The sequence below is a fragment of the Myiozetetes cayanensis genome, unplaced genomic scaffold (genome assembly GCF_022539395.1).
Source record: "Myiozetetes cayanensis isolate MyiCay16 unplaced genomic scaffold, myiCay2020 scf5-8, whole genome shotgun sequence".
NCBI lineage: Eukaryota > Metazoa > Chordata > Aves > Passeriformes > Tyrannidae > Myiozetetes > Myiozetetes cayanensis.
Window position 1 is genome coordinate 84807001 of NW_026087742.1, and position 25881 is coordinate 84832881.

Here is a 25881-nt window from a genome sequence, read left to right on the forward strand (position 1 = left end):
TACCAGTATGAGATACCTAACTATAATCAGGGAATATATTTGGGTCAGTGTTGAGGCTTCAAATGCTCCTTCTCTGCTCTTCTTCCCCTCCTCTCTCCTTTTCTGAGCTCAAGAAATTACCCCAAGCCTATACTGAGTCACTGAGGACCAGACAACTAAGAAGTGTGGACACTAAACAAAACTGTACTTCAGAATATCAATCAAACCCTACGATAGCATGCCCAGGGTGTGGCTGCAGGCATGCAATACTATGATCTTTAAATCCAGAGCAATGTGTTTTGTGAATCCTGATGCCTAGAACAATCAAAAGAACATAAGATATTGTGAAATTTGGAGTAGGATTAATCTGAAGATTAGACCTAGGTGTCTACACAAGATCTGGGTGTTCCCATTATGTCAAAAGAGATCTAGTCAACTCAATTAATGGAGCCTATGTATAGAAAGCTGGGGATCTTTCTCTTGGGTAGAATCTGACATGAGAGGTTCAGCCCACTTTCCATACACAAGCATCCTGAGCCGTTGGGATGCTCCGAGGTATGCCCCTTGAACTCCAGTTAAGTAGGTATTGCGTAGGTGCTGTGTTGTAACTGCCAGCTGTGTGCAGTGTCTCAGGTAACTCAGGGCATCTGAAATGTATTAGATGGTGGCATCTAAGTCGAGCTCAGCCCAGCCCTGCCAGTTCTGTTTTAGGTGGCTGGCTGTTTCAAGGAGATCCAAGACATGAGAGAGGTCCCTCCCTACCTAGTGCACAAGGGAGTTGGGCATTTACAACACTCAGCTGTTAATATCCTTTAGCCAGTGCATATTTAATGTAAAATCACTCCAGAAACAGGGACCAAACTGAGGATCTACCTTTCTCATGTAAGTGAAGTTTAATGCATCCAAACTCAGGATCATTTACCCCATGCTTTTAGTTGCTTCTCTTTAACTTCTCTAAGTAGACAGGTAAAGTAATGTACAGAGGCATAAATCAGATTGTAAGATACAAATCAATACTTATTATGGAGTGCCCCTTAGATTCATCACGCCTTCTCAGAAACTACTTAGCAAAAACTTATATTTTATTGCTGATTCCAGCAAAGCCAACACATTTCAGACATCTCTTGCTCTCCCTCAAATCAGTAGCATTATTTTAGATTTTCAGCATTTGTTTCCTCATGTTCTGAAACACTCCAACAAAAAAAGTTCAGTAAAAGAATCTTTTTTCTAGTTAAAAAATGCAAAATATATTCTGCAAAGTCACATGGATTTCAACTAAAAAAGCTCAAAAATATAGACTTTAGTTCCAAATTTTCAATATGCCTCTTTTATATGAACTTCAATACACACAAAAGTATTCAAAATACCAGAGATAAATGATTTCACTTGAATAAATACTTCAATGTATTTTTTTAGTTTTGTTTATTAAAAAATTAATGAAATATCTGAATGGGATAATGTTCATCTGGATGAATTAGAAACCTTTGTTGAAAATTATTCACATGGCTCTATCAAAACCATATCATTTCATTGTGCTTTTCACAAAAGCAGTTACTATTTTTTTCTTTTTTCATTTCTTGGCAACAGAGTCATGGATCTATAATTAAAAACCCACTTATACAATTTCCAAATGATTATTACAATCTTGTCATGTCAGGGGTTGAACAAGTCACTTTATAGATTATTTTTTCCCATCCCTAGATTCTACAATGATGATCTGAAAACCTTTAGGGCCCTAAACTATGCTTTGTTTTTGCAATGAACACAGGGCATGCAAATGATATTCTCTTTTTCTCTCTTTTTAGGAATGCAGTTGAAGAAAACAAAAAACTATATGCAATTTATGACACAAGGTGAGTTACTAAAAGTACTTTAAGAACATCATTATTATTTGTAATAGTGTTAATCCTTTAAAATTTTAAAAATTAGTATCTTTTTTTCCCCTGAGTCACAAAGCAATCTCTACATTAAGGCAAAATGATGAATACATCATACACAATTCTGTATCTACCTAACAATGATTCCCCTTTATATATAGTGATTTCACCTCTGTGTACAGTGCATATCAAAAAGAAATGTAGTTTAAAAACCGGCTTAATTTACATATTATTTCACAGATAGAATATAGCTCATGATCCTGATCATGAGCTTATCTGTGGCTGCTTCTGATTCCAGAGTTTGGGGAATGAGAATGAAGAGCTAGCTGGCACAGCTTTGGTAAAAGAGGATGCATTTAGAAAGGCCAGCAGAGTGCTTTGTCTTGGCAGTGGATGGCTGTGGATGCAGTCTCTACATAAACACACCTCCTCACTCTGAAGCCTTTCCTTTCCTCTCATCCTTCATGGACCATTTCCTGTTAAGGGCACTCCTTAACATAAGCAAAAAACCTACTCAAAGGATAAGAGCAAGACATGCATCAGATTTTCACTTTATTCTACCCATACCTTTTTCTTTGTTGCCCAGGATTTTCTATTTTCTCTTCCAGAATTCTGCCTAGTCTTAGATAATCAGATGATTTCACTTCACTTCCTTCTCATTGCTTATCCTGTTTTAAGTAGAAGTGTTTGCACTCCCCACCCCACCCCACCCATGCCAACAGCCCTCCCACACACACACACCCTCCCCCAATTTATTCTTTGTCTTACTACTTTGCCATTGTTCTTCAAAGAGACATTTGGATGAAAATGCCACGAACCAACATCTCTTGGTGTTTTAGCTAGTCCTAACACAGATGCATCATTTAGGATCCTGACTTGATCTTCCTTTAAATATACATAATATTAAATATAAGCAATTCATAAAACCCCTGCTTGTCTTCTTCATTCTGTACAATCTCCTGCAAAATGAGACTTGGATCTTGACTTGAAATTCTGGCTGCTTTAGAGAAAAAAATTGCATACAAAATTATTATCACAAATAAGACTCATAAAGATATTGACAAATATGAAAACACAAATATTTGGGCTATATCCTTCTGGTTTTAACTAGCCTGAAAGAAAAAAGGTGACTGCTGCATATTGTTTTGTTAAGAATAATGTGCTCTTGCCAAAGGGATTTAGATAAAACCACTCAAGTAGAAACTCTTAACAAAGAAGTCCTATGTAAAATAGCTCTTCCTCAACTGCAGTTACTGTAAAAAAATAAATTTTAACTCAGTTACTTTTATGTTTTTCTAAACAGACTCTGTTTCCATCAGGATAAAGACTTAAGGAATAGTATTTCTAATGCACCACAGGCTTCTCTAATGCATTTGTGTTATTTCAGTGCATGATCATTAATCTTTATGATGAAAAAATGTGAGTTATAAAGAGCCTTGATTATGTCTTCTTCTGCCAAAGTGTCAATGGATTTTTATTTTGATGTGTCTGACTCATTATGTGCATAATCCAGAGGTTTTGCCACATAAGGAATGGAATGTTGCAGGAATGCTCTTTTAAATTCATTCAGATAATGCAAATTTTTGTTCTATTTTCTTGAATATAAAGTAAAATACCCATCTAAAAATTAAACAGCAGTTCAAAATAATTTGGGTCAGGCCTCTTATTAAAGGCAAAGTTTTCCCCATTACTCGTATGGATTAATAACTTATTCTTTATGTGGCCCACTGAAGCATTAAGATCTCCACTACATCAGAACTGTTGACATAACACCATTAATATTTCTGTATAATTAAATGTAAACCAGCAAATTATGCAACCAAACCAAATGGATTCAGGCAATGCTGCTTGCAATCTGCCTGACAGAAATGGGGACAATAAGTATAAACTCATTGTCAGTCATAAGCTCAGCATAAACTGTTGAGTATTACTCAACATCAGCAAATATTACATATGGTTTCTGATAAATATATATAGTAAATAAACATGATCTTGTATTCCTCACACAGTACATAGTACATCCTCCTGTCACTCTAAAACTCTGCTTCTGCTGAGATACTGTAGGACAGAAAGTAGGAAAGTTGAGTTCTCTGAGGGAAATGCTCAGGTTCTGTTGTATGGTATTTTTGGCAAAAATGATCCTCAACTTTTGATTTCATAAAGTGATAAAGAAATCAGGCTTGGGGGGGGTGGGGAGGGGAACCAGTTGAACATTTTCTTGTGGATTTTTTCCCAAACAGTTTTATTAATTACACCTTCTCAGCAGGTTAAACCAGCAGGCTATTAAAATTGCTGCAAGGCAGAGTAGGTAAGCAGCAGCATGGGTCTCAGCCTAGTAAGATTAATGTCCTGTGCTCCTCAGAAGACAACACTTCAGCTATAGCAGCAATTCTTCCCATATTTTTTTTAGTTTCAGTCTCCCTCTCTTTTGTATCTCTGAACCCTTTGCGATTGCAGTTTGCTTCAGGAGAAGACTGGATCTTTGTCAAAATCAGTTAAACGACAGACAAACAAGAGAAGAAAATGAAAAAGAAAACATTTGATAAGTGATTCTGACCTCAGCTTGTAAGCGGAGTTGAGTTCATTTTGTCAGGTAAACCCTCAGTACCACTTTCCAGCACAAGAGCTCAGTGATGCATTGCATGGTGTGATCAAATACTTCTTCCCTGATTCTGAAGCCAGTTGTTCTCCTACAGTCTGGTGAATGATAGTGGTAATACTGCAAATGCATCAGTTGTGAGCAGACCTCTCCTCTTCTTTAGCCTGCCTGTCATTGCCTCTTCTTCTGTATCTCCATTAGAAGAATGGAGAATGAGAATTACGAAGAAAAATGGAATTTGTTCCAAAATTTTGAGTGGCTTCTCATTCCAATCCCAATGTCTTCAACAATTTCTGTCCTTTGACAAAGGCTGAGTGTGCTCTGTTCCAGCCCCTTCTGAAATGAGATGATGGATGCATCTACACAGCATTTTAGTGCAGACCAGGACTGCGCTTGCAAAGTAAATTATTTGATTATTCATACTTACTGCACTTTGGTTCACATCTCAGAGCAGAGTACATAAACATGATTCCTTTCATATGAAACTAAGTTGAAAAATGCCCCTCAGCAGCACACTGAACATGCTCCAACTGCCAATGAGCCTCCAGTCTAGTGGACCAGGTTAGTACATTTCTTAATGGGATAAAAAAACTCCAAACACCAAATGTATATGGCATGGATATTAGGTCCTCAGCAACAGCAGTTTTGCTCTCCACATCAGCCTCTGTGCTTGCTAACCCAGACACAGTTGATGAATCCATGGTAATCCAGCTTACCCCAAGGACTTCTTTCACTTGTAGGCTTGGCAGTTGTATTCTTCCACACCTATTTGCATTGGCTCAAGGACAGTCCTTTTGCGTCTTCACACATAATGCTTGCCTTTGCAGTTTAGACTTATCCATTTTTGAAGTGGCCTTTACAATATTGGCAATGCTAAGGAAGAAAAAAACATATGCTGTGCTTTCCTTATTGAACAAAATTTCATCGGGAGCATAGATCTTAACTGTCCAAGGGCCCAGATGCAGAACATTCACCAAAGTGGTAGAAAAGGTGATGAATTTTAGTCCCTGAACTACAACGTTCAAACTCTCACATTTTACAGGGATAATTTTACTGGGACAGAAAGAACAAAGAGTAGGAGTGAGAATGAGCAATGATGAAGGCACCTAAGAGGAGAGAATTGGGTTCTGTTCCTTACACCACTGAACATTGATTTATTTTATCCAGTAATTGATTAATGAATCACTGGGTTATTTATGAAATAACAGTACTTCCCAGGTAACAGTCAAATGACTAGGCCACAGAGTTATGTTAACTTCTTCCCTCTCCCCCACTTAACTGTTTGCTGAAAAGTGGAACATTCCAAATAACAAAGGTTTACCCTGAGGCCCTGCAGTCTGGGCTGATCTCAGGAGATATATCCTTGAGATTTTCTTGGATGGAGAATCTACAGATTGTGACTGGATTCTCTGTTTTGCTTTAGTGAATAAAAGTGCCCAGACTCCTTCCTGTCACGACTTGAAATAACCCGCTTGCTTTTTGAAAGGAGATGTTTTGGAGCCTAATCCCAGGAGCAAAGTCAGGGTGGTGAATTCTGGGGCAGGACAAGGAGTCTATTTCTGTGCCCACTTTTTTCTCATTGGCCACATTAAATAGTTCCCCAAAAGTCTTGGCTTTCATTATTTCCTTGAATAGTCTACACTGTACAGGCCTTTGCTGGGTCTAACCTGCAAACCATTGCCACAGCAGCTTTGTTCTGAGTTTTTCCTACAGACAAAACCCCCAGTGTTGCTTTCACTGCAAATGCCACGTCAAGATGATTTTGACCTTTCATGGAATTTTTGATCATTTATAATTTTTAACATCCTTCGATTACTGCTAAGCTTAATTGAATCCAGAGTCCCAAGGAACAAATGCTCCATAAACCACTGAATACTTCCTTGTCCCATCAGCTCCAACCTGGATTATCGTTAAACTGTTCAAAAGTAAAAGGAAATGGTTGCTCTGTAAGATCAAGATGACAAAGAGTTAAAGGAAGTGTGATAAAACATGACTGACTCTAAAACACTCTTGATTCATTCCTACCTCAGATGCATTTCCAAAGTATCAGAATGGCCCATTAAACAGAAATAGTGTTCTCTAACTTTTTTTATTTCTGTTATGGAACCGACAATCTATTTAAGAAAAGTTATTAGTGCTTAAATGCACTTTTAAACCACATTAAATTTGTCATTAAATATTTTCTTTAGTGTTAATACTTCCTTTCAGAATTTAGGAGAAAACTGAATTGGTATCCTTCCCTAGATTCACTTTCTCTGAAGTCTTTGAAAGAACTGGTCTTCACTAATGCCCATGAAAAAAACTTCAGGACCCAGGGCTCAAAAATTATTAATGATCATTATTTTTGTTCTTCCTGTTGTTATTACTATTATTATGCATATTTGTTATATTTATGATTATATTTGTTTATTGACTTTTCATTTTTGAGCTCTTGAGTCATGCATGCTTCATGCCACAATTCTCAAGATTTCATCATAAGCCTAAAAAAGTTTTTAAATGAAAGATAAGATTTTCACTTACTTCATAATCATAGCAATTATAGCACTAATAAAAAATCCAAATATCGACATGAAACCACAAGATTTGGCACTGCTTAGCTTCTCTACATTGTCCCACTTTGTCTGTATAGTTTAATATTGTTTTTAGACTTGAGTCTGCTCTTTCTTTTATTTGGAGCTGCAACAGCAACAAGGTCAGGACATATGCCATGGATTGCAATTGTCTTTCTTTTCAAGAATTTGTTAAGGAGAGGTGAAAAGCCATCCATGTTTTCTCACCTGTACATAACACCACAGTATTCCTCAAGTGTCCATCCTTTTGTAGCAGCTTTTCTAAAGGAAGAGGATATATAGAAGGAAAAAGGTAGAAAGTGGTAAGAGAAAACGTGCAAAAGAAAGACATAGTTCTTCTCCCTAGTGAAATGCTGTCCTCCGTCATGGACCAGTGGCCACCAATTGCAATGTAACCAGAATCAGGAGCTGGCCAAGGCCGTGTTTTATATGTTCATAGAGCATGGTGAAGAGCTCTGGAACTGAGGAGGTGCTGCTGGAACCAAAGGCAACATTCTTCTGTTTCCATGCCAATCGGTCCTGCTGAAAGGACTAATTAACCTGGAAGGAAGTTAAAAATAATAACAACTGTGCTGTCCTCATCCCAACCAATGTTTTATACAAAGTTAAGAGCACCAGAAGCTCACAGGTGACAGCTCTCACTGTACCTCCCTTTGGTACCAGTTTCATTTCCCTTCATTACTGTCCCGTGTGACAAGTGCAGTCATACACGCTTTTCAGTCAGTGCAGGTTTTGCCTGGCAAAACATGTCTCGGTCTCGGTCTGTGTTGTTGGCACCCTCGCAGGCACGGATCTAGGGAGCCCCAGGCCTGGCATCTGTACATGCACACGGCACCCCTGGCCGTGAGGGGATGGCTTGAGACCCTTGCAGGGCAGGGCAAGGCAGGGCAGGGCTCCCAAACCAGCTCGTTCTCTCGCCTCCGCGACCTCCTCTGGGTACCGCTCCCAGGATGCGCCAAGGGGCAGCTGGGCACAGTCCCCCAACCATACAGCAGCAGGCAGAGGGACAGGAGAGGGCAGCGGCGCGGCGCCGGGAAGCCCCCTCACACTGCTCAAGGGAAGACCCCGTGGGCTGCCCTGGCCCCCCCAGTCCCGCTCCCACTCCGGAGATTCCCTCGCCCTCTCAAGGAGATGCGCCCGGCTGCGGGGGCTGCACGGGAGCACCCCAGGCTCCGGGAGGGGCCGCGGGGCCGCGTGTTGGCGGCGGGGCGGGCGTGTCCCGAGGCGGTGCCCGGGGAGCCACCGCCCCTCGTCGCCGACCCCGGCCCCGTGGGCCCCGGTCCACCGGCGCCTCACCTCGGGCTCTCCGCCGGGAGGGACGGCGGTGCCCTCCCTCTCTCCCTCCCGTCCCCTCCCCTCCCGGCGGGCGGGAAGGCGGCAGGGCGGGCAGAGGGGAGGCGGGCGGCCGGGCTCCGGCGGAGGGCAGCGTCCTCCGGGGCTCGGCGGCGTCCGGCCGCGGGGCGGGCGCAGCCGGGTGCGCGGGCGGCTCCCGCGGGCCGGGCGGCGGTGCTGGGGCAGAGAGTGGATTTTTTGGTTTTGATTTTTTTTTGGGGGGGCGGGCGAGGTGGAGGAAGAACAGGGGCTGTCGCCTCCGCCTCCTACTCAGCGGCAGCCGGGGCAGCCGGATCGCGGCGGCGGCGGCGGCGGCTGCTGCTGCTGCGCGGAGGGAGCGCGGAGCGGAGGGATGTGGGGCTTTGTGGGAGGCAGGATCTTCGGGATCTTCTCCGCTCCCGTCCTGGTGGCCGTGGTCTGCTGCGCCCAGAGGTAGGAGCCAGCGTGCCCCGGCGGCGGTGCGGGATGCGTTTCTCCAGGGGAGCAAGCTGATGCGCTCCCCCCGCCTTCCGTCCCCCGCCCCGCTCCCGCCGTCGCCCCCGGCCCCCGCACCCTGTCCTCTGCCTCTCCTGCCCGACACCCCCGTCTCTCTCTCCCCACAGTGTGAACGATCCCGGCAACATGTCCTTCGTGAAAGAAACTGTGGATAAATTGTTGAAAGGCTACGACATCCGCCTCCGGCCGGATTTCGGAGGTGAGTCGCCCTGCCCGGGCTTGCCGCCCGGAGACCCCCGCGGTGTCCCCGTCGCTGCTGCCGCTCCCGCACGGCGGGGCCGGGTCTCTCGTCCCCAGTGCCGCGGCACCTCTCGCCGCCTGGTAAAGGTCTGGTCTGCTTGCAGGTCCGCCCGTCTGCGTGGGGATGAACATCGACATCGCCAGCATCGACATGGTTTCCGAAGTCAACATGGTGAGTAGTGGTGGAGCCTGGCCGGTGCCGGGGCTATCGCCCGGCGGGTCACGACTGCCCCTTCCCCGTCCCTCCCTTCGCACGAAGTCGCTGCTGCCTCGGCGGGCGGTGGCGGGGCTGCGCGGGGCGCCGAGTGCTGCCCTCTTCCCTTGAAAACTTTATTTCCCTGGAGACGCGCTTTCCTCTTCCCCCGCTTTCCCCCTCTCTCTGCTGGCGGCTGCCTCCGCGAGTGTGCCGGGCCGCCGCTTTCCCCCAACCCTCCTCCTCCTCCTCCTCCCCCTGAGCGCCCTGGGCGGCCGGAGCTTGCTGGGGCTTCGCGGGCACCTGCCGCGGCCTGTCAGCCGGCGGGGTGCGGGGCGGAGCGGAGCGGGGCGGGCCGGCGGCCGGCGGGGTGCCCGGGGCCGGAGAGCCGCGACTGCAGGCATCTCCCCGCGGCTCAGGGGAAGACAACAGCCCAGCTTGTCGGTGGGTAAATTCTGACATGTGCGAGTGCTTTAAGGATCGTTGAGCACCCAGAGCCGGCGCGGTTGTGTATGGACTTCGGAAGAATTGCAGTCTTGCCTCGGAAAGTGGTGCTGTGCGGGTCTGTCGGGTACACCGATGAACAGGGAGGTCTTTAGGGCGTTTCTGCGGTTTGGTCCTGCCGTCTGTGTAGTTTGGTGATACGGGCTTAGAAGCTACAATTTCTGTTTCTTGTCCTAATCCTGAATCTGAGGTGCATTTTTCATGTTCCTGAGCAAATTACTACTTGCTGTCTGTTTTTTTTCTTGTATTCTTCCTTTTGCAAACCTGATGTAGAAAGACCAGCCTACTCTGCAATGCTGTAGTTACATTTACGGTGTTATAATAATTACACATTTGGGAGCTGTGCTCTGTTGTAGTAAATATGACACTAACACTGCACTACACCTCCTTCAATGCACTATTGCAGTGTTACAAGCTGGCATAGCTTGGCTTTATACATGATCTGTGTATTTTCATTAGTATTGCCCTTTCTTTCACCCTCTTTACCTGAAATTCTGAGGAACTTTTGCTCTATTTCTCATCTTTTAAAAAATTATTTTTAACAGAAGGTACAGTTGCCTGTTTGCAGTTAAAAGTGTCACCAGTGCCAGCCTTTCTACTCAGTCAGGAGGGAAAAGTGAGATAGTTCTTACTTATAAGAGTTTGTTTTAGGCTTCCTGCAGATTCAGGCAACTGCAGAGACATCTTGTATATTCAACAGGCTTTTCTATACCTATATGATTGCTTCTCAAATAAAAAAATGGAAGCTGAATGAAAGCTTCTCACTGAACAGTAATTAAAAAGTCTGACTTCACTATCCCCACTGCCACCTTTCCCACCTTTGGCTATGTTCCAGACTTAAGGAAGCACTGCGTGACGCATTAAATTAATATATAGCACTTTGTGTATGTGAAGTGCCACTTAGGCAATAAATATCAGAGAAAGGCATACTGAGATTGGAAAGGAGATGAGGGGATATATGGTGCTTTTTGTGCTTTTTTTCTTTTTTTCCCCAGTGGTGGGAAAGGTTGTTAGTTTTAAATAACAACTTGTCCAACCCCCTGTAGCAGGGATATAAGAAAAAATAATTACACTGCTAGGCTGGGTAATAAGATCTTGAATGACACAGGAGCTCCTCAAGAGGATGGGTATCATCTCTTTCCTCCAGACAGGAGCCAGTGTACCAATTGCCTAAGTTTCTAGCTTCTGCACAAGTTGGTGTCCACTGTTGCCCATTAGTTGCCAGAACAGCTGTGGAGAAGTGGTTTTTCATGTGCCTCTCATGGGGCAATGCAAAGTCTGAAAAATATCAATACAGATCTTGCAACAGAAACAAACAATGTGTTTCTGAAGGGGTTTGCTAAAGTACTATTTTTATAAAAACTGTACTAGTTTACTTTAGGAAAAAATGAGCAGGAAGGACTTCTGGTTGGTGAACACTTTATTACAACCAGAATTTCATCTGAGCTTGTCTCATCTCCCTGTGAAAGAACTCATCTCTGACCAAGCACGACTGCATTCAAGTAGTGCCTGAGTTGATTACTTTCACTTATTTTAAATTGCTTTATACCAATCTGCAAAGATTCTTGAGTAAATATTAATGAATAATGAATGAGAATGAACAGAAGTAGCTTTTCAAGATTACTCAAGTATATATTCTAACTAGTACTTTGGAGGGCGAAAAACATCAACATAGCTGTTGAACTTCATGCTTGTTGCCAACTAAACTTTTAATCTTTGACATATTCTTTAATTTAATTCCAAGCAGATATTGTGAGTATTGACCTTTAGCCTCATCAACTACTGAAATGTCTTACGAGAATTTCTTTGTGTGAACTGTAGTGTGGACATGAATTCCTTTGATTTAAATCTAGACATTTGTGTAACCTTTTATAAATTGGTTTGTTAAAATTCATCTCTGTATTAAAAATAAAATAACCAGAGAGTTAACATTCTTCAATTTTATGTGCATAAATAAAATGTTATTACAGCAAGTTTTATTATGCTGCCTTCTAAGCAGCCAGTAGTGTAGCTTTCAGTGATATGATGACAATTCTTTGTAAGAGGAATTACAGCTTTATCATACCCTTTTCTATTCTTAATCAAACTGTGGGTTTATATATAATATATTCCTCTATGAAGCTTCAGTAACTAGTTATTCACTTAGCTTTCCACCATTTAAAAAATTTATGTAGTTTTAGTCTTTCTGTTGAAAATTACTGAAAATCGTTTGCCCTCTACATCCAGGATACCTGTAGCTATTTTTTAGAATAGATTTATTGAGTAGGCATGTGCATCTTCCTTGGATTACATGGAATGGTTAACATTTTTCTCTCTTTTTTGATGCTAAGCTGGATTAGGAGGACAGATGAAAGAGCATCAAATTGTTTTACTGAAAAGTTGTAAATAAGCAATTTCTATTTGATCTCATAACATCTTGAAAATATTGAGTAGCGTTATTGAAATCATTACTCTGCTATGTTATTTACATCATACTGAAAATACTAAACATGTCTGATGTAAAAAATCATATGCTTTGATATTTATACTTTGAGTTATATATATGGTAGCAAGAGGGAATTAATGAACTTGCCTGTAAGAAGTGCATTGGTCAAGGAAGGGCTAAATCTGTCAATGATCTGCACACATACATATATATATATGTGTGTGTGTATCTCAGTATGTGCTTTACTTCCCTGCTTTACCTGTATATGCTTTCCCATTATTATTTGCCTATTTCAAAAATTATATCTGAAACTGGGTACTTAAGCACCTATCTGTTTTTGTGCCCACCTCCAATAACTGCATTTAAAACTGTTGTAAATTGTACAGTAATATACATCTCCAAAGAAAATACTAATCAATAACAACAGATGTAATACCGAGAAAATACTGTAAGTCATCTTACAAATAAAGAGCATGAAAGATTATCGTTGTCAGATTTCAATAATTTAGCTGTATAGTTTATAAAATTTCATGATTTGGGCTGATCGTGTTCTGGTTTTGCTCTGTTTTAGATGTTTTGCTTAGATTATGTGAATCAAAAAACAATTCTCATCCTTTTTACTATTCTGTCAGCCTGTTTTCAGTCAGGCAGTGTCCACAATTTGCAGTCTCTTTTATAGTCTGATTGTTGTTCAACATTTGGTCTGTGAATCAAATGCATTAGTTCCAAGCGTACAATTTTCAAGCACCCAAATACTTCCATATCTTAGGAAGTTAAATAATCAATACTTTGAATCTCCAAATAACCCCCTCTTTAAAGTCATCATTATAGCTGGAAGACTAAGGTAATGTACTTTCATTTTACTATAATTTTAGAATGGTTTTTTAAGTTTATAAAGCGGATGGAGAAAACAAAGGGATCAGTGCAAAAATGAACCCTTCTCCTTAGAGATAATATTTTGCATGTATGATTTCCTGTAAGAAGGCAAACCTGTGCTACTGCCCTCTGAAGTGCAGTCTGCATTCTTTTTGTGTAAAGAGAGGACTTCAGAGTTGTTTATCTAGGTTTCTCAAAGGGTCTAATTTTGATAAAATTAAACCAGCAGAACCCAGGGGACATCATTTGCTATATAGTCATCCTGCTGTTTTGAGAATACTGTACTCAGAAAATTAGTTTGACATAAAGTCAGCCCATAAAATTTATGAGTTGTTTCTGAAAAAGATGTAATCTATTCTATGCTAACACTCCTAAAAAGACATAATCTGTTCTATGTTAACACCATAATTTTTTTATTTTTATGTATGTGCCTTTATAAAACTGCAAGTTGCATATGGACTTCACTGGGTGCCTGCTGATTTTCAAAGCAATTTTGACATCTTTCTGACAAAAAGTGTTTTAGTTGCTGCTCTAAGATCGACTGAAGTTACTACTCACTGAGACTAGATAGCGTTTATTTTCCTTGGATAGTGGTACACAAATAATTATTTTTAGCTGAATTAATTCATACTTCACCTGAAGTACTGAGAGTGCAGAACCATCATGAGTCTATTGATGAAATCTGTCACATCTTACTTTAGATGTCTACAAATTTTAATGGATTTGTTTTATGTAAATTGAGGTGTATACAGTTAGATGTCCGAGTGAGAGCTGGATTGCTAAACTCTACAGCTGCAGTTAATGGAGATCTAGAACAGAAGAGGGATGCTTGGGCAAAAGTGTCTACTGTCATTTCAGTTTCATGGTATCATACTTCCCCTCTGGTTTCCAGTCCAGATTGGTGCAGATCTCTTGAAAGTCCTCTGCTATGTCAATGTGCCCATGTGCTAGACATGACACCAGCTCCTGAAATTTAAACAACTGAGTCTTATTCTTGTCAATACAGGTGATAGAGTCTGGAGAGCTGCTGAGCTTAAAATGTAGAAGACACCTTAGTAGTGCTTCTTAGATATTTTAAGTTCCTCAAAGTATCTCGTTCGGATTCCAGCTGTCTCTCTAAAAGGTTAAGGAACTCACATAGTTAGTGTGCTGTACCTGCCAGCCGTATGCAGGGGTCCTGCATAATCCAGGCATCCAAAATGGCACCAGACATCCTTGCTTAGGTAAGTGAATTGTTCCCTAGATGCATAGCCAAAGCTTCTCCTTCAGGCTCCCTCTGGAATCAGAAGAAGGAGATAGTAATTATTTTGTAATTTGTATCTTAGATGTCTGTGTGGTTGTTACTTTTAAGATGGAAGGTTTAATCTTTTTTGGGGGTGTGCCTGTTTCCTGAATGGCTATGGAAAGAGCTAAAGCAATTTGTATTTTTTTTTTGGAGTGGCTGCGGTTAGGTACAGCAAAATGTAGCCTTTGTTTCCTATTGTAAATGTATCTTCCATTTCCTGCCATAAACAGATACTTTCTAAATACTTTGCAAACAGAATCTCAAAGTTGCCTCATGCAGGAAATCATAACCAAGTTGTGACATACTTTGCTTTGAAGATTCAGATGCAGAAATTAAAGGAGTTATACTAATAAAATGTTTCCATAATAATAATGTTGCAAACACAAGTTTTCTAGCGAGAAGAAGATTCATATGTGCAGTGCTTATAACTAGTTCACAAGCCACAGGAGTATAAAATAGAATATGTAACTTCATATTCTGATTTTGCTTTTATATGTATTTAGGGACATTAGAAGATCATACTGTGGCAGATAGACCATGTACATAATTTTGTGTGTGTGTATATGTACACACGCTGGCTGCTGGGGATGAGCCAGCAGCCACCTTCTAGGAGACATCAAGCAAGGGGCAGTGATCCTGGGGGACAGTCTTTCTTAGCAGCCTACCTGCTCTCTAGCTGCCAGCTGGTCACAGGAGCATCCATCCTCTGCCTTGTCCCCATCTTGTTTTTCTTCCTCAGGACAGTACCCATGAACTCCCCCAGCCTGCGTCACTCTCTCTCCATCCCTGTCATGTTTCATAGTTCCTATTGACAGAGAGAGAGAAATATTTGTAGCAGACAGTGTGATAGGAGAGCAACTCCTGTTTGGCCAAGGGAATTGATGACAGGCTTCTGCTTATCTGCAGTGGAAAGCAACTACTCTGAAGGGGAAGGAATACCTGTTTATGCAGAGACAGGGAGCTGGTTTATGTTGCTGGGAGGTGGAAATAGACTATTTAAAAGACAGCTTCAGCTACCAAGGTTGAATCATCCAGACTTGGATGATGAAATAGATACAATCTGTGATGATATCAATCTGCAACAATTGCAAACATTTCAGGGGACAAAAAGGGATTCAAAATTATGTTTAAAAATTAGAGGAATGGCCCTGCATAAAGAAGGAGCAAGCACAAAGTGCTGCATTTTATAAGGAATGAAGAATCCAGTTTTTAAAATGATAAAGATTTGGCTAAGCAGCAGGACACTGAGAAAAGGATGTAGAGGTTAGACCAGATTCTAAAGCAAGTGAAAAAGTCACAAATGCATTACAATTGAAAAAAGATGTGTCTGACTCTGGGGCACATAAATAGAAGTGTCATTCACAAGACACAGGGTTTTCTCTATCGTTAGGTAAGCCTAAGCAAGAATGATGTGTCCAGTGTTTCTGCATTGGCTTTCAGGGAGATGGAAACAAACAGAAGATGTAAAGAAGGCAAGAAAATGTTTCTAATTAAAATAATTAAAAAACAGGGCATATCCAGTGATGTTGAAGTAAATGGGTTTGTTTAGCACTGAAAAACAGGATAGCGAGGGCATAAATTTCCCAATATGTAGGATGCTGATGGTGAGAGAAGTACGCTGTTTAGAACCAGTTGAAGTAAGACCTGAAGAAATTAATGAATTGATTTCGGAATGGTTTTCGTCTAGCTATGTTTTCGGTAGCATCTCTTTTGTTGCAGGTTTTTAGGAAGAGACTTGATAAATAACTCTTCCCAATGGTGGTGTTCTTGCAATTGGAGAGGTCGGGCTAGCTGATGCTCTGAGATATTCTCCAGCATTGTATTTCTGTGATTTATACTTACTATATGCCTAGCAATTTTTTTCCAATCCCTTGAAGACAGAAGAAAAGAGGGAAAGAGTGATATTTATATGAAGCTTTTTATTCATGCACTGAATTCTTATTCAGATAATTTAATGTCTGTAGCCATACAGAAAGCTTAACAATTTGATAAAGGCAGGCAATGTCGTGCTTGGCAGAAGAGAACATACAAACACAGAAACATCAATGATACGTGTGGACTTGAGATCCACAGAACCAACTGTCCTGACTCTGGTATTGGCTGGTAGTGGATGCTTAGAGAAGAAAAAAATGAACAGATGTTAATACTTCTCTAGTGTAGTTCTGCAATCTCCAATAGTTTGTCACTGAGACTTCCTGAGTCTCAAAGCTCTCAGAGAGAGTATTCTTCTTTAGGTGTCACTAGGGCATAGGGATGATTTAGAAACAATACACTTTTCTCCACAGTTTCCCTTTTAATAAAGATATGATTATATAAAGAATTTAAACTTGGGTAGTATCAAGTGCAATCCATCAATACTGAAGGATAATAAAAACTTTCAGTGAAAGAGGTTGAGCAGTATTTAGCTACCATTAGGGTTTTAGCTTCTCCAGGATAAACTTTATTTTTCTCCTCTGTGACACAGAATCATAAAAAATAGCTGGAAGAAGAATCATTTCAAAGCGACAGTTCATTTAGTATTTGTAATTGAATGTCACAGTTCCTCATAACTACAGATATTGCAAGGAAAAAATCCCCAAGTCTGGGCACGTCTAATTCATTATTCACTATTACAGATTTGAACCAATAATTTTGGGAAAATAATTTGTTCTCTCAGCAGTTAGGAGCTGGTTACAGGTCGCTGTGATAATGTAACCTGCAGTATGAATGTAATATTGCACACAGCAGAGAGGGAAGGTAAAACAGCTGTGCTGGGAGGTCTGCAGTTACACTGGATAATTGGCAGTTCAATAGCAGTTAATGACTTTTTTCTTTATAGTAATATGAATGTTGAATTTTCATTAGTTCACGGGTATGTCTCCATGGCACAGTACAGCACTCTGCAGAGATGCCAGAGATAGCTCTGGTGCAGCTAGTAGAGTTTCTGGAAGCTGTGAAGTTATGTCAATACCGAGCTCTGTACAGGATGGTTGTACTGTGGGTTGTACCAGTGGGAGTTAGGTCATTGAATACAACTGCTTTCTCAAGCTTAAAATAGGTTATCTGGTGTATGACCAGCCTCCATCCAGAGTTGATCACCAGAGTGCCCTTCAACAGAGAGAATCACTTCCAAAAGACAGTATTTTTTTGTTCTAAATCAGGTATATTAAGACTGGCCCTCCAGAATTGCCTGTCTGGAGGTACTAATAGCATAATGGGATAGAGAAGACAATGGCAGGAATTGACTGCTTTAGGATAGATGCTCAGTTTTCAGTTAATGTTGGGATGAATTCTACCTGTTGTTGCTTCTTCACCTGCCTTTTCAAAGGTAAGTGAAGAGAGCCCTGAACTGATACACAGTTGAGCTTTAGAAGTACTGAACCCAGCAGGTTATTGCATTACATGTAAATAAATTCTTTATACAGTTTGAACTGCAGAGCGTTTTATAGGTAGACAGATAACCTTTAAAAGCCAGCTCAAATCCATGTGATTATAAATAGTTCATCCCTTGCTCTTTTAATTGAGATGTAAGATAGCCCCACTATTCTACTAGTCCTTTATCCCTAAAGTTACTTGAAAGGAAGAGCTGCTTTCCCATAACTATGTCCTGTTCATATGAGGGATATTTTAAGGTCTCCCATTCAGGTGGTTACTTATCCATTACCATGTAAACTCATTGCTTATTTACAGTGTCAGATGTTAAGCTGTAATCCAGCTGTAGTGGGTTGACCCTGGCTGAATGTCAGGTGCTCTCTACAGCCACTCTCTCACTTCTCTCTACCACTGGACACAGGAGAGGAAAAAAAAAAAACAGCAAAGGATTAATGAGTAGAGACAAGAGCTGGGAAAGGTCACTTATCACCATCATGGGCAAACCAGACTCAAAGTAGGGATATTAATTGAATTTATTGCTAACAGGGTCAGAGCAAAAGAGTGAGAAGTAAAATAATTTTAAAAAATCACCTTCTCTTCACCCTTCCTTCTTTCCAAACTCTACCTCCTCCTCCCAGCGTTGCAAGGAGATGGGGAATGGGGAATGTGGGTTAGGGTCAGTTGTTGTTTCTCCCACTGCTCAGGGAGAGGAGTCCTTTCCCACTCCAGTGGGGTCTCTCCCACAGGAGACAGTCCTTGATGAACCTCTCCAGTGTAAGTCCATCCCTTGGGCAACAGTTCTTCATGAAACTGCTGACCTGTGGGTCACCTCTCTGTGGGGTGCAGTCCTTCATGAATGAGCTGTACCGACATGGGTCCCTCACAGGGGCCACAAGTCCTACCCAGGAAAAGCCTGCTCCAGCATGGTCTCCTTTCTCCATGGGCTGCAGGTCCCCGGCAGGACCCTGCTCCATCTTAGGCCTCCCAGGGGGTCACAGCCTCCTTCAGGCATCCACCTGCTGCAGCATGGGTTCCTCCATGGGCTGCAGGGGGGTCTCTGCACCCCGATGGTCCCTCCATGGGCTGCAGGGGCACAGCTGCCCCACCATGGGCTGCACCACGGGCTGCAGGGCCTCAGCTCCGGCACCTGGAGCACGTCCTGCTCCTCCTTCTGCACTGACTTTGGTGTCTACCTTGTACTTGTGTTCTCACTCTGCTGTTCTCTGGCTGGAATTTTCATCTGTGCAACAACTTTCTGTTCTTAAATATGTTATCACAGAGGCGTTACTGTCACTCTTGATTGGCTCAGCTTTGGCCAGCAGCAGGAAGCCCATCCTGGAGCCAGCTGGCATTGGCTCCACCAGACAAGGGAACCTTCTGGCAGCTTCTAACAGAAGCTGCTCCTGTAGCTGCCCTGCTATCAAAACCCAGCCACAGAAAACCACTGTACCAGTTCATGTGCCACGTGAGCTCAGTTGGGCAGAGCCCTTCACTCTTTGGGACTGGGCTGAAGCAGAATCCCCTTCCTGGAGTTACGCTTGGCTATGCAAGGAAGCTGAGCCCCTCTCACATTTTTCAGTGGGAAAATAAGTCAGGAAGAGTAAAAAGATTGAATCTTCCAGACTTAGAAGGCTGAAGTGTAAACTAAGGGAAACCATTTTTCCTACTTACTTAATCAAATGTTATTTTATAAACAGATGACCATTTTTCCTGGTGTTTTCCGATGCTACTGTGGCTTTTGAAATGCACTGAAAATCTGAAGTTTAAAAAATAGACAATACAAAAATGTGCTTAAATTCTCAAAATTACTGAGTAATGCAGTAAGTTCTATTTGTTAAAGGTACAAAAGATGAACTTAGGCCTTTTTTTTCATAGCATAACACAATGACATGTCTGTGTTTCTCTGCATCAGTAGTGATTTGCTTTAGCTTCTGACCTCCTATGCTATTCAGATAATACTTGACCTTTCTAAGTATCTTCCAGTCATGTAAAATAGGTTTCTATTTGACTAACAAAAATATCTCCCAAACCAACTGGAACTTTACATAGGAGGATGTTTGCAGGACTTGCAAAACAATATATATGACCCTCAATTTTGTTTTTGAGCCATAAGCTATGGCTCTGCTAAATTTAAGAGTTGTGGTGCTCCTGATAATCTGTAGAATGTCACGACTTCTGTGCTTGAGCATTGCACCTGTGCTCAGGCATCACTCATTGTGTGTTAATCATTAGTATATATTTGACCCAGCATTTTCACAGGTTTGACATTCCCTGGAGGTTAGCACATCCTGGGTCCATTGCTAGTAGGCATCTTGGATGCAGCTACTTGTGCTGTGAATTAAACTAGTCTAGATAGAAACAAGGTGTGCCATGCAACACCACTTGTCCTTCAGACAAGAAAACTCTTTGGCTCACTGTATTTGCTATGGTAGATCTACCCAAAAAGTGCAATTCAGTGCATCCATGTAGGGTTATGTAGCCATCATTTCTAGTAGGAGAGCTGTGAGTTTCCAGAAGGCAGTGCATCTGACCTGACTGGCAGTACCTATATTAGAAGATAGCTCACTGTAGAGAGCTTGTTGCTTTCCATTCTCTCTGCAGTGAGCGTGGCTTGGGCCAAACGCCTGTCTGTTACCCTTCTGAAAGAAAGTGAAGCGAGTGCCATCTGTGTGGCCTCTTGACTCTACTCTGCTGTCAGAGCTCTTTTTTTTTATCTCTTTGAGAAAATAGGTGGACAGATATTCTCTTCATGTTGGGAAGCTGCTGTTGCACACTTGTTTCTCGAGGATGAACTCTGTCTCTTGGTCTTGCATGGCTTCATACTGACTGACAGCAGCTTCACACAGTTCAAATGCTGCATCACTGAGCAGAAAGATGTGGTATGACAGCTACCGATTAAGAGAAGGAACTTGAGGTGGCACCCAGGACAGCTACACTGGGCAGTTAACATGCACTTAAATTCAGAGATGTTGTTCACCTCAGTTTAGATAGATAATGGTCTGTATGTGGAGGATTTCCAGAGTGCTTACTCTTCATGAAAATCAAATAAAAGAAGTACCAGAGTCCCACCTGCAGCCATTATTAGACACCTAGAATGTAGGTTCAGATTAATTGCCTAGATGAGGTGGGCTGGACTTCACCATTACCTTGTGTGACAGAGAAAACAGGTTGTCCTTGGGCAGTAAGGGCTTATGGAATGTGTAGAGAAGTAGTTAACAGTAACTGTGTGTTTTTGTGATGAACAAGAGGTGATTAGGACAAATCAGTTTTAGGGAGGAAATATTTCATTTCCTTTTAATCAAAAATGATGGCTCCTTTGGCATTTCTTCCGGTTTTTTTTCCCCTCAGAAAAATGGTTGAGCTAGCTTGGGAATAGCTTAGCTATTTTAAAAATTCTGATTATCTGCCTACAATTCTTTTTATAAACCATCCCCCTTAAATGGACAGGGAAAAAAAAAGGAATAAAAAGATGGGCAGTGAATTAGCAAATGCATTTAAGATAGTTGATCATCTTATCTTTCCAGTAGACCCACTTTAGTCACATGCTCATATATTATTAACCTGACTGAATCAAGGCTGATACTGCACGTCTTTCCGGGCATACCCATTTATGTGGTGTTGGGTGCCCTTTGAATTGGATTCTGGTGCTGTAATTTAGAAAGGGAAGCCAGAACTTACAATACAGTAATCTTGTTATCCACTAGTGAAATGTTCATTATCGGTTTTATAAATATCTGTTTAATATCGTCAGAAGTGATTTGGAAGATGGGATACCTTTCCAAGCTGGAATTCTATGATTTTATGCATTAAAAAGAAAAACATTCAGTCTCTGAAGAAGGTCCCTTTTGCTTAGACTTCCTCAAGAAGTAATTTAGCCCTAACACTCATGGTGTTATCCTTTCTTTCATTAGTCACATCTGTAAGGATCTCATTTATAATCTTGCCTTATATTCCTCTAATATACCCACAGAGACACATGTCATTTAGTAACCTGCTGGCACAAAAGTTGCTATATGTGTAAAGTGGTTTAGCTGAAAAAAGAGTTATTCCACTCAGATATAAGTATACCCATTAATTTAACTGCTGGTGCTCACTGAACAGCTGTCATAAGACAGAAGTCGTAGTCATTTGTTACTCCTTTCCTCCAAAAGTCCCTGACTGATTTTTGTTAATAGCTTGAGCAAGGGACCAAATCTCATGAGACTTCTGTATGGATCTTTTACCATTTTTCTTTTTCATCTGTCTTGAATCTGATTATTCACATCTTTTGTGCTGCAAAGCAGGAGGCTGCATTTTTCTCATCGTTATTTTTATAGTTCTTTTACCAAGACGTGCAGTCCAAAAAAAAGAAAAAAAAAGGCTGTTGTGGGAAAACCAGATCCCTTCCTGAAAACACTGCTGAATTATGCTAAATAAAAATGTAGCTTACTGTTTTCTGGCACACAATTGGCTGGTCCTTCTGAACTTGATTTCAGCTGAGCTTGATACTGCAAAATGTGGTAATGAGTTCTAAAATTCTTTGCAGAAATATATGCTGTTTGATTATAACATTTACAGAATGATATTGAATATCATCTGCACCCTACTATGTGTGGCATTGTTAAATCCTATGTCTCTTAGTACATTGGTGCTATTATGACATTTTTCATGATATTAAGACCAAAGCAAACCTGAAATAAAATGTTATGATGAATCTATACATAATGATTAAAACATGGCAATAATGCGATAACAATGCTGAAGATTCAGAAGATGAATTAATTGCTTCTAGAGGATGAAAAATTAAATAGTACCTTTCAAAAATGAGTGAGAAATCTTCAGTTACATGGAAATAATGCATATGAAGAATTGACTAGATGTAATGTTGATGAAGGCAATCAAAGGATGAAAGGGTCAGGGTTACTTTTCAATCTGTCATTGAATTGTGATCATCTATCATTGCAACTAGATTTTGTCCTAGCTTCTACTGTGGTAACTATGGCTGGATGCCCTGCAGCACCTCTCAGTGCTCAGCTTCAAGTCCTTTGCTGTGTTACCTTTTCTACAGGTGTGGCATAGCTGGCAGTAATTTTTTTGTGGCATGTTAATTTCTTTGAAAACAGAAAGTGCTTGTTTGTAATGATACTGTTATGCAGTGTCCTGTTTGTTTATTTATTTTGCCTTGAATAGCAGATATTTGTGCTGTATAAATAAATATAAAAAGGGTTAAATGTTTAAAAGACTTGAGGTACCAGACCTTCACAAAAAAATCCTCCAGTTTACTCCTATCTGTGCTTTTGCTGTTTTGAGCTACACCATTAACTGCGACTCTTTCTAATGGAGTTAGAGAATACAGGGAAGGAAGGCGGGAGGGAATTATTCAATTTTTAGATTACTGTATGATCACAGTGGACTGAAAGTTCGATTTTCTTTTGTTGCCATTGCTCAGCAGGGACAGGGCATGATGATTGTTTTTCACAAAACCTGTTGGTAAGCAGGCAGTTACTCAGAAGGAGCTGTAATCTCCATGTGATCAAAACCATGTATTCAATAATCCTCCAAGACGCTTATTTTATTGATTAACTAAAAAAACTCCAGAGGAAACTGTTTTAGCATATTATGTCATATCAGACTTCTGAGAAACACATTTTCCTTTCCTTTCAAATAAAAAAAAAAAGTGTCAGATTTGACTGTTACATCTGCAGTGGCACAATGTCAATGGTCCAGGAGAAGAGGTTTCAGTCCATCTTCTGTTGTCTGTCAGTAGAGACCGACAGAAGCAAAGCAAAGCAATCCAACGCTAATGCTGATGTCCTGACCATGATTTTATCCCATTGTGTCATCACAAGGATGGCACTAAAGCTACAAACAGGCAGATCTTCACACCAAGATTAATTTTTAACCACTTAGGTATCATTACCTGAACTTTTAGGTGCTTTGGAGGACAAGAGATGGCCGTGTCTTCCAGCCTATGTATATTCCCTGATAAAATAGCACCAGAGCACTGTGATTATCAGGGAGCGTGTTAAAAGCAGCAGCAGAATTATATGCAATTACAAAACTGAATTCCAGAAATACTTCAAATCTTCCTTCCTTTGAAAAACATTTTTTCAGACATTTCCCCTGTTGATCGTCCCTTGATATGTGCAAATCTTAGGTCTCATTCTGCCCTCTCCTTTTTTTTCTAAAAGCAGCAAAACACGTAATAGAACTGTGACTGATGCTCAGTTCCACATCTTCATACAGATGCAAACGGTATCACTTCCTCCTCAGGTCTGCAGGAATATTGCCTGGAGTTCTCAAATGCTGATGTGCTTCTAAAACCTGCCCTTTTGCATTAATTACTCTCTGGTTTATCTTTGTTCTTGTTAATGGAGGGTTCTCTTTAGTGACTGTAGTATCAGTTGTGATTCCTGCTAATATGTTGTCTAGCATTGCACTGTAAGTTTTATGTATGAAAAGGGGCTTTTTTTAATCCGGGAGTCTAGGTAATAGCCTGATCCTTTTCTGGAGTCTAGCTGTTGGTTGTTGTCTTAATGTAAGACACTAAATAAGAAGGATTCCCTTTGGGCACACTGTTGAAAATACCTCCCTGGAGATAATACCCTCTTTCTGTCTGGATGAGATATGGAGAGGAGCTTGTCATGCTAAGCAGAGTATAGAATTTTTGTGCAGTGAGGTCTCTTTGACACTTAGATGACTTGGCCGTGTCTTATTTCTGTAGTCCTTACTCTGCTGCAGTTCATGCTGGGAGCTGCCTCTATCTGGATCACTTGGGATCAGAGGAAGAAGAAGGTGGTTTAAGACTACTTTTCCCATTTTTTCCTTCAGCTGTTCTGACTGTAAGCTATGTCTGATGTAGATCAAAATGTTTTCTTAATTATTTTCAAGCAAAACTCACAGTGAAGAATATGTAAACTGAATAGAATATGGAAACTGAATAAAAAATTTTGTTAGACTCTGTGTAGTATCAACCAACAGGTCCAATACCATTTGTTTCTTGGTTTCTCTTTGTGAGAATAAATAAATAAGAGCATTAGACACTGAGAAAAGGGGAGAATATTTTTTTTAATTATTCAATAATCTCTAGAGACTTGATGTGATCTAGAGTTTGTGTACATCCCAGAGAAATTATTGAAGACTTTGCTGTTCAACAGTTACAGCTGGGACTATGAAGAAATATTCCTAGGAACTGAATTTCTCTGACCTGTATTTATGTTTGTGTGTGCCTGTGTTTCTTCTGCTGTCCCACTACAATTCTCAGCTACTTCTCTCAACTTCTGCAAAAAGGCAGGGTGGGGGACATGTACAGACACTGATGCCAATAGGCTACTTCACAACAGTTTTGGAAAACTTTCCTGAGTACTGAAGTCCAACGAACCCTACCAGTAATTTCTTGGAGCGCTTCATGGGTGGTTTTGGCCCCTGTCAGATGGTACTCTCTCAGAGGCTTTCCAGGCATGAGTCAGGAGTCTGCAAGGGCCAGAATCACTTCTGATACCCAGCTAGCATGTGTACACCCCATTTTGGAGGCTGAGATAATCCAATAGTAGGGACTCGAGATGTTCTTGCCAGGTGGACTCAGTGCCAGAGTATGTGTTTAATATTCTAGTCACGTTTAATTCACTAGTAGAGACATAGCCATAGAGTCTCTTTGAGAAATTTATCTACTGATCTGTAGGCCTAATAAATTCATCTGTGTTTTTGGTACCAGAGGTACTGGCTGTACAGCATTTAACCTTATTAAGCATCCTCACTAAGCCATACCTTGTTGAACTTTTAAATGAAGGTGAATTCTCGGCAAGAATTCAGAGTTGGTGAAAATTCCCCAGAGTTTTCTGCAACGAAAGGCTCCAGTGATGATTTCAGTTCAGCTTTTCCGAAAGAATTTTTTTCTGGAGGAAGTGCATGGCTCCAGACTCAACAAGCCTCAGAGCTGTAGCTGATGCTGCATTGGCAGGTTATCCCTGTTGGGTGCGATGGCCAGCTGCGTGGATGCCATCACCTTACACTTTTCATCCTTGGCACCATTAGAGCCTTTGTGTGATGCAAACTTAACTTCCACTTTCCTGTGTAGTACTCCAAAGAAATATTTCATGTTCAGCATTTACAAGAATTGAGGAAAAACTGTCAATAAAGTTAACATGGATGAAAATTTGTTTGATGTATACTGATC

At 41.1% G+C, this 25881-nt stretch overlaps 1 protein-coding gene across 1 annotated transcript in view; it reads left to right on the forward strand.

The window, feature by feature from the left end:
• Positions 1 to 8625: 8625 nt before the first annotated feature.
• The window catches only part of GABRB3 (gamma-aminobutyric acid type A receptor subunit beta3), a 114811-nt gene continuing 97555 nt past the window's right edge, over positions 8626 to 25881 (forward strand). Inside the window, exons 1-3 of the mRNA XM_050334197.1 lie at positions 8626 to 8789; positions 8960 to 9051; positions 9197 to 9264. Coding sequence (XP_050190154.1) covers positions 8710 to 8789; positions 8960 to 9051; positions 9197 to 9264 — 240 coding nt within the window. The 5' untranslated portion in view covers positions 8626 to 8709. The remainder of the gene's footprint in view (positions 8790 to 8959; positions 9052 to 9196; positions 9265 to 25881) is intronic.